Source organism: Mytilus galloprovincialis, chromosome 2, assembly GCF_965363235.1.
Source record: "Mytilus galloprovincialis chromosome 2, xbMytGall1.hap1.1, whole genome shotgun sequence".
NCBI lineage: Eukaryota > Metazoa > Mollusca > Bivalvia > Mytilida > Mytilidae > Mytilus > Mytilus galloprovincialis.
This window is the reverse complement of record NC_134839.1, coordinates 62994464-63003876: the sequence shown is the minus strand read 5'-3', so window position 1 is coordinate 63003876 and position 9413 is coordinate 62994464. Positions and strand designations below refer to the sequence as shown.

The following is a 9413-nucleotide window of genomic DNA, read 5'->3' as shown; positions in this document are numbered from 1 at the left end:
GAATTAAACAATAGAGTACATAATACACCTATTTCCAGAATAAGAAATAAACTTTAAGAACTTTCAAAGCGGTTTGTGTTTGTACCGGCCGACAAAGCAGCCAACAATGTGGTGGCGGTATGCCGTAAATACTACACGGACGTTCTCAAGAATGAAATTTTAAATTCAACTACATTCAAGTCCATCCGCTCCACAGAGAGTAATATAGTAAACAAACACAGCATAACCACATCAAAGTTTAAGGCTTCTTCTGAACATTTGAAGGTCCCTTCTATGTATTGGCTACCTAAACTACACAAAAAAACATTTAAATATCGTTTTATCTCGGTCTCTAGTAAGTGTTCTACAAGTAATCTTTCAGAGCTTTTAACAAGTTCATTGACTACAATTAAAGAACTTATCATTAACTATTGTAATAAAATATATGAACATAGTGGCATAAATCATTTTTGGAGTGAAAAAACTTCTTTGGATGTTTGAACTCTCAACTTGAAGCCGGATTGAATGAATCAGATGAATGATAATTAAAAAAAGGGTTGCCTTATACGCTAACTTGACGTCCGGCTATATAGATGATGTCTGTTCGATAATATGACAATGAGGATCGGTTACGATCTTAATATTATGACAAAATAGAGAATTTTTAGTTTTCCTATTTTGATCATTCAAGTTCTGTGTACATTTTACCAGTATTCCAGCAACGCCTTTATATGGCATGTATATCTTTTTACGATATTACAATGCTCGAGTTTCTCCTAAAGATTTTCTTCATAGAGAATTGTTCCTCACTAGGAAGCTGTTGAACCAAAGGTTCCTAGTGATTAAGTTGAAGTGGTTCCCCACGACATAATACTATTCCAATTGATGTAGTCGTACGCATTTCTTTTTTTCCTATGTTCAGCAAGTGAGTGTTTTCTCCAAATAAGTTCATGCCATGATGAACACGCATAAGTAATGTATAAGAAACATGATCTTTCAAATCTTCAGAAGCACATGCGATTCCTCATTTTTTTGTGACGTTCCTGTTACTAAGTTTTTAATTTTCCACGTAGTGGAGTTTATTTCAAGATTTGATTGCCTTTTGTAATTTATTGTCCCTTCAGTGTCGTCACATTTCTTTATTTAAAATGTTGAAGAAAGTTTAATCACATGTTAATTTCTAACACATACACAATACATCATTTCGCTTAAAACCATAAACAATACACAAATCCCTTTCCTTATCAAAAATTATGCACTTTCGTTCCATTCAAAGTTAGCAAATATTCCAATGTTAATTTAGTCGATAGATGTTTAAAGTATCGTGAAAATAATGAAAACATGAATGAATTTGTTTTTATATGATATCTTAGATATTGTTTTCATAAGAGTATGTGGTATATGAATTACATTGTTTCATTTAAAATATAACACAAACACGATATTTAAATTAACAGAAACCTCAACTGAAGATACTTAGTTGTATTAAAATTTGACCATACACTTTATCGCTATTTGGGATATGTGCCGGCTGAAACGAAATCTGCGCCTGTTGAACTATTAACGTCATACATCTATCACTTTTAAAGTGTGGCGTCAAATGTTTGTAATTATGAAGTAAAAAAAATTACGGGACTTTTATGATGTCCAGTAATGGTGGACAAATAGCGATTAGTTGTATTGAATTAAAAGTTATTAAACCATAAATTTAGACAACTGTAAATACTGATGTTCAAATCGTCGTGTGAATATTATAATGTTTTATGTCCCCTTTTTCTAAAACTGAGAAAATGGCATTTAAAATTGGACAGTCTGATATCCAGTCATATAAAACAAGAGCTATGCAAAAAGTATGCGTAATACTAGTTCCAACACATCTGATTAAATTGTCCTTTTCAGAAATCTGATCAAGTATATATTATTTCGGCAATTTCATATTTCAAGTTTGGAGATAGTACATTTTAATCTTGTGATAAGTAAAGTTGAAAGAATAAAAATGGTATTGGACATAAAACATTATAATATTATTACTGTGCAATGTATATGCCATTAAAATTGAATAAAATCGGCAGTAGAAACAAAGGCCATACACAATCTTGTTGGTTAAAATAGTGTCTTATGTTTTCTTTGAACTATATAGCTATGCCTGCAAGGCAAACTGGACGTATAGTTCTTCTGTCTATGCGTCTGTCCTTGCAAGGTTAAGGTACACGTTGACTTTGTCTTTCTTAATAGAATTTCAATGTTAAAAAACTAGGTTAAGTTTCAGGTTTAAGTTTTTGATATAAGAGTTATGATATCATCAAGCAGCTTTGTACATAGATAGCTTATGATGTGGACTGTTTGATGCAAAGTTGATGCTTGGGTCGTAATAAGTCAAGACTTATTGACTTTGTCTTTTGTAATAAAAAGTCAATGCTAAAGACCCAAAGTTAGGGTAAGGCCAGATCAAGTTAATTGATAGATTCTCATCCACCTAAATTGAAAATATTGGGTTGAGTTGGACTCTTATATTTTATTTTTACGTATTTTTATTACAGATTCCAAAGAACTTTGTAAAAATACATAAAAAACCTAATTGGTTGGAACGGATGGGGATAAGAATGTAAAAATTAATTTGATATGATCTTAAGGTTAAGCCTGTAATGGGTCTGTGTCTGAACAAACTGTTAGTCATTTTAAATACAGATCATTGGCGGGCATGTAGTGTCATTGGACATTCTTTTTCTAAAAGGACAGTAATAAAATGACACATAATAATTAGACAATGACTTTATGAATATAAAACTAAAGAATTACAAAAATGGCACCTTAACTCCTTATAGGATGCTGATTTATAAACAAATCATAATTAGCAAATCATAACAGTTGGACATTAAGTTCATGACATGATATGAAAGGGATCTGTATATGTTTCAGCTAAACAAAATGTATATTTTTTGCTATTATTCATTAAAAAGCTGTCACTTGGACCATTTGAAAATTTCTATATTTTGTCAATAATATTAACAACATGTAAAGACTATATTTATGTATGAAAGTGCCATAAAGTCCTATTAAATTATAATGCCCTCATTTCATACTATCTCCATTGGTAAACTTTTGTCATGTGACCCAGAATCCGTCAATTTCATTGGTTTGTACTTAGATCACTATAATTCTGAATACAACATTGTATTTGGAGATATATCATTTTAATACTACTGTTTTAGGCAAATTTGAAGATAATTAAGCCTGGTTAAATATATAGGGAGATAAAACATTGCAGCACGAAACTATTGACACCCATAACTCATTTCCACTGTAAAATGGACTTATAACATTATAATATTCACACGACGAAATGTCATAAAATTCAACAAGGATATAAAAACCAAGGTAACAAACGAACAATAAGGAACACCTGGTTCGTTGATTAGGTAAACATATCCTAAAATGCATGTATAATCCGCCATGTGAATCCACGTTCAGGCGATTCTGGTATCCCAAGATAGATTGCAAAATATGTCGGTAGATAGTTGCTACAGGTACATCGTATTGGTCAACAAATTCTGATTTGACCATAAAACTTACAAAGTGTCGATTTCAGTCGTTTTTCTTATCTTGTTAAATTCTTGTGTAAGCAGTTCATCTCTGTTTATGAAGTCAGTTTAAGGTGACTATGCGTAGCGTAGCGTATTTGGTGAAACATGTGAAACCATACGATTGGGCAAACTGTAGGTTACTGCTGAGAAAAATGTGCTGTCAATTGGGAAGTTGAAATAGTTACGTTAATCATGGATTCTTGTTAACATTTGTCAATCTATATCGTTATCAAGGTTGTTCAAAATAAGAATCAAGCCTACTTATTTCCAAAGTATCCTCTACCATAAATTTACTAGTTACGAGATTCAAGCACTGATATGTGGGTTATTGAGTGACAGGACATGATCAATATATCAGAAACGGAAATTAAAGAACTTTGCAAGAATTTTGTTCTGTTTGTCTTTGAGAATTGAATTCTGTTTCACATGAGTACGAAAATCTTCAAGCTGGGTGAACGTTTATTACCATTGGAATTTGTGGTGCATAAAAAAATCCAGCCGTTGATGCTATTGTCGTCAATGTTTTTGTTGATATAATCAAAGTTGTTTTCACAAATGATTTAACATGCACAAAAATAAGGAATGAACATGTACCACTGTTGCAGAAAAAGCTCCATTTCATGTGACCATGAGCCCAAACTGATTATGGGTACGTGTAAAGCGTACACAATCAAAACACTTTTGTTTAATGTTAATCGTAAAGATTTTTCATCTTTACAATACACCTAATCGCTATTTGGAAATCTGTCCCGCTTGAACATTTAACGTCATACAACAATCACTTGTCCATTGTGGCGTCAGATATTTTCTATTACGACGTCAAAATTTTACGGGAACTTTTGTGATGTCTTGTAATTGGGGACCTGGTACCTTTGTCGAGTGTTTGTAACCGTTTTGTCGATGCCAAATGTTCAAATATTCATATCACTAAGGTTTTTCTACCGCATATATAGATTGCCTTTGTCGTTTTTGGCACAACTTCATTTTTTTTTCGGTAAACAAGTCTTCAACTCTGTATTTGATTAAGGTATACCAGCTCTTCTGAATGGAACATCATTGATGAGTTTCACGTAGATGAAACGCAAGAATGGTGAACCAAATTATAAGCCTGCAATTTTGATGAGATTTCCCAACTTCTGATTGATATTTAAAAAAATTATATCCCAATTCATCCGAGAGCCATCAAGTATAAGAAAAATAATGTCACTAGTACAAGGATGCCTAACTCGCATTATCATTTTCTATGTTAAGTGGACCACGGAATCGAGGTCAAAACTCAAATTTGGCATAAAGATCATTTCATAGGGAACATGTTTACTAAGTTTCAAGTTGATTGGACTTTTTTTGTGAAATAAAGGTATCAAGTATAAAGAAGCGATTTCTTTCGTCCTTTTTTATGTAAGTGGAAAAGCAAAAGAAAAAGGACTGATATGCGATAGAACAATAGACAAAAAAAGTTTGCTCACATCCTAAATGGGGAGAGACGTCGTAGCATATTCGAATTAACTTTCATTCGTAATTTTAACATAGCTAGAGACTGAAAAGACAAACAACCACAATGTGATCAGTATAACGACCATTGCGTCGAGCGGGAGATAAAGTAAGTCTGTAATAATTTCGCTGTAACATGATTTCTACTCAAGTAAAATAACTTATAGCTAGCTATAAAACCAGATTTAATCCACCATTTTCTAAATTAGAAAATGCCTGTACCAAGTCAGGAATATGACAGTTGTTATTTATCCATTCGTTTGATGTGTTTGAGCTTTTGATTTTGCCACTTTATTAGGGACTTTCCGTTTTGAATTTTCTTCGGAGTTCAGTATTTTTGTGATTTTACTTTTTCCTGAAATATCTTCAATCATCTCTATAATAATTCAAAAGAACAAATTGAAACTATTGAAACTATTGATGATAATTTTTTTTATAACAAAACAATGAATTATTTTGAGAATGGTTTGATGATAATGTACATTACATGATAACTATGAACAATAAATAAAAATGAAAAATATATTCATCCATTTTAAATTTGTACATACAATAAATGCCATTACTGATAACATATAAAATCACACATTAAAATTTTAAACACAGTATTTTTCAGAAGAAGGCAATCTTTAAAAGACAAGCGCATTACATTTGCGCGAAGTTAGCTAGTAATTTTTTTCTTACGATAGCAAACAAGATTTTTATTGTATTTGTGCGTATCTATTTTTCAGCTAAAACATTGGAAAATACATCAACAATTGAGGATAAATACGTAGGGAAAAAAAGAGAACTTATGTTAAATATTTTTCATATTTTTTATTATAATTCCAAAAGATGCTAATCATTTAATAAACTACATTTTCCATTCACTACGCTTTAATTTCCATGTTTAAGAGTAGATTTTTTTTTAGGCATCCCTATAATCAACAAACGCTATATGATCTTCCAATGACCGAGAATAATTTATTCGTCGTGTTAAGCCATTTTGTTTATACTCTTGAAATTTTCTTGAAAATTCAAATAAACAACATACCAAGTTTAAAAGACTTAACAAATTAACTGTTTTACGCCGAAATTGGAAAGGGAAAAAACATATATACATTGTTATATTAAATTCATCTTTATATCCTGATATATCATAAATTTTAACTTTATTAACCTTTGAAATGAATGCACTCACATATAATTAAAGATTTGTGTAAATGTGTTGCTTTTTATGCCAATATAATAGTAATACAAGCTCATATAATGCACCGCACAAAACGATAAGCAAAATTTCTAGTTTAAAGTCAAATATTCACGTTACATGGTTTAATATATAAATAAATTTCAACAAACAATATTCCATGAAAAAGTCTAATTAACGTTTCACAGACGTCATTTAAAAATTTAAGTGTTTAGTATTAAAATATATATATATGTGCGCTTTAGTCATTTGACTCGGGTTTCTGGTTTTTATAATGTTTAGGAAATTATCAAACCAATGCATACATTATACTAAATTAAGTTATCTGTGCACTTAATTTCACATTTACTTCGAATCCATATTGTATAACCACCGAAATAAATTTCATTCTGTGATTATTGGAGGAGAACTTCAGATACTTATTTACTTTCGGGTTCTTCTGGTCGTAGTTCATCAAATCACGACCTTGAAAAACAATTAAAGCAGATTGTGACAAAAATATGGAGCATGTGAGAAACAAATCAATGATAAAGAGATGTTTAGATTCTTTTTCTTCTCATGCGTTCCCATTTAGAAAAACATTATCATATAGGTTGTTTATTGGTTTGGTGTTTTTATATATATTTTCGTTACAAATTGTAAAAGAAATATATATAAAAACACCAAAACAATAAACAACCTATATGATAATCTTTTTTAAATGTTAATTAAAGATCACGGGAAGTCAATAATCCAATATGAGTAGAACTTGATAAATAAGTCTACGTACAAGTAAAACCTTTTTAATTTTAAAGTATTATGTGACTTAAATGTGGAAAACCTACAGATCTCTATTGTGAGATTGTCTTTAGAATCACAAAAAAAAAAACACCAACTAAAAGTAGCAGGAAAATAGAAATGACGTACCCCCAATAATCCAATTAAGAAATCACATGATTGCGATACATCGTTTGCAAGAAGACAATAGGTTAGCATTCAACAAGTATAAGAGTCTCCAATTCATCATTTTATAAAACTGCTTAACATAAATCTAAAAACAAATCGTTCTTTTTTTCACACATTCGAAAAAATTACAACGTATTAATACATCAAATGTACATAGAATATGTTTTATTTTGTGTATGTATGCCCTTCTAAACGATTAAAGCTGACTGTAATTGAAAGAGAGAGTATTTCCAATATCAAATATTTTGTCTGAAAACATTTCCAAAGTTTACACGTTTAACCTTTTGAGTAAAACAGCTTATGCATTTAATTTTAGTTTATATTCGACATAGAAATACAACTTCTAATGGTATATTAGACTGTTAAGATAAATGTGTACTCACGTCTACCGAGACATAGTTTAAAGCAACTTTGTCTTCGAAGGTTTACTTTGTATATACGAACAGTTCCAAAACATGCGTAAACAGTCAATGAACAAAACTTATGAATAAAAGAGCAATGTAACAAATGCATGATTTGAATCATGATAAGTGATCACCTTTTACAGTTATTCATATGTTATTGTAAAGATGACTTTTGTCGTAAAATGCAATTTTTTTTACAAATGGGGAAATGAGTTACAATCAAATATTCATAATAAAGATATATACATTATATCTAAATTCAAAATAGTCGTATAACATTTCCAATTATTCAATATAAATAAAATATACTTAATGAAATAAATAGAAATGTTTCAATCTAAATGATAAATGATAACACTTCTTTGTTAATGACATACAATGAGTGAAACGTATCACACGTCTGTTGAGTGTGAGCCAGGATCCCAGGCTAATATTATTATAATTGTTCACTCTTTTCAGCGGAAATGCACACTGATGACTTATCAATTATGACAGAGTTGTAGTTGTTTCATGAACACTTGAAAATGTTCAGATGTATTCGTTTTTTCTTAAAACTAGTACAAAATCACATGTAAAAGTTAATTTTTCATATGTTATAAATCATGTCACAAAATCACATCAAATTACAGTAAATCATCATTTTAAAGACTCCAACAAGACTATCATGCTGCCCCGCAGTAAAGTTATTCATGTTAAGTTGAAAAGATATAGTATTGTCATACTTTTTCACTTTACTTGAAATTATATCATATGATAATGTGTGCTTGTGTATTATATAACACTTTGTTTCCCAGTGAACATTGAACCTTTTTCAAAATCCGAATCAATGTATGTAGTTGTCACGAGTTTGTCACCGGAAACATGGCCATTTTGGTCCTTACTTGATCTATTATCCCCTAAAGAATCAAGCGATCCTGACCGTTTTACTACCATTCGTTTAGACTTAGCTCTCTCCTTCCGTAAGTTCCGACTGAAATAAAGAATATTTTATAAAGTAAAACTAATTTATTTGCACGAAAGACTAGGGCTCTCAAAACAGTACAGAAAATGTACAAGAACGGATACTGGTAGTGACCGTGAAACATATTCACAACTGTTCAGAATCGGGACATTTTATAGCTTTATATTTTGGAAGACTGAATGATGACTCGCTGTATCGTTTGGTCGTTGTGTCATTGTTGTCAAATCCAACACCACCTTTATCACAATAGTTGCATGGACTAATATCATTTTTTCGTCTTTAACATAGCACCTGAAACCACTCCCGGTTTTGGGTGGAGTTTGTGTTGCTCAGTCTTATATGTGTAAAAAGTCTGCCTTAAAATACCCAAAGTCATACTAAAGGCTTCGTTTTCATGGTGTGTGTTGTGTTTTGTTATCTTTTCGTCGTGTTGTTGTGTGTGTGTTTTGCAACGACGTTATCCGATTGTTTTTATACTTGCAAGTTTGATGTCTCTTTCAAATCTCTTTTTTAAAAATGGAAAGTCATTAAAAAGGACGAAGGTGTTTCATTTGAACCGCAAGTTTGTCGGAAATAGGTTTAGTTGATCTTAGTTTATTTCGAGAAAAATAGATGTACAAAATTAAAGCTTAGCGTTACTGGCTCCTAGGTACAACTCACAATCATAACTGAGCGTTCGAGAGAAATAAAACTTGTGTGCAGTTTTATATATCTACACCACTTGTAACAAGCGACGATCAATGTTAGGAATGCTTTTAACACTTCTTATTTTTGACGAGATGTGTTGTTCCACATGGTACATGTAAACATGTTCTACCTACCAACGACTGCATCAGATATAGTTATTATTTATCAGTTTTGAA

General features: G+C 31.0%; 1 protein-coding gene across 3 annotated transcripts in view; it reads right to left on the bottom strand.

Moving 5' to 3' along the window:
* Positions 1-5462: 5462 nt before the first annotated feature.
* LOC143064082 (thrombospondin type-1 domain-containing protein 7B-like) overlaps positions 5463-9413 on the bottom strand; it is a 197639-nt gene continuing 193688 nt past the window's right edge. For 2 of the 3 annotated variants that reach the window (XM_076236630.1, XM_076236632.1), the window contains exon 32: positions 8397-8559. In XM_076236630.1, coding sequence (XP_076092745.1) covers positions 8533-8559 — 27 coding nt within the window. In that variant the 3' untranslated portion in view covers positions 8397-8532. Of the gene's footprint in view, positions 8560-9413 lie in introns of all 3 variants that reach the window. The other variant, XM_076236631.1, reaches the window with a different exon arrangement.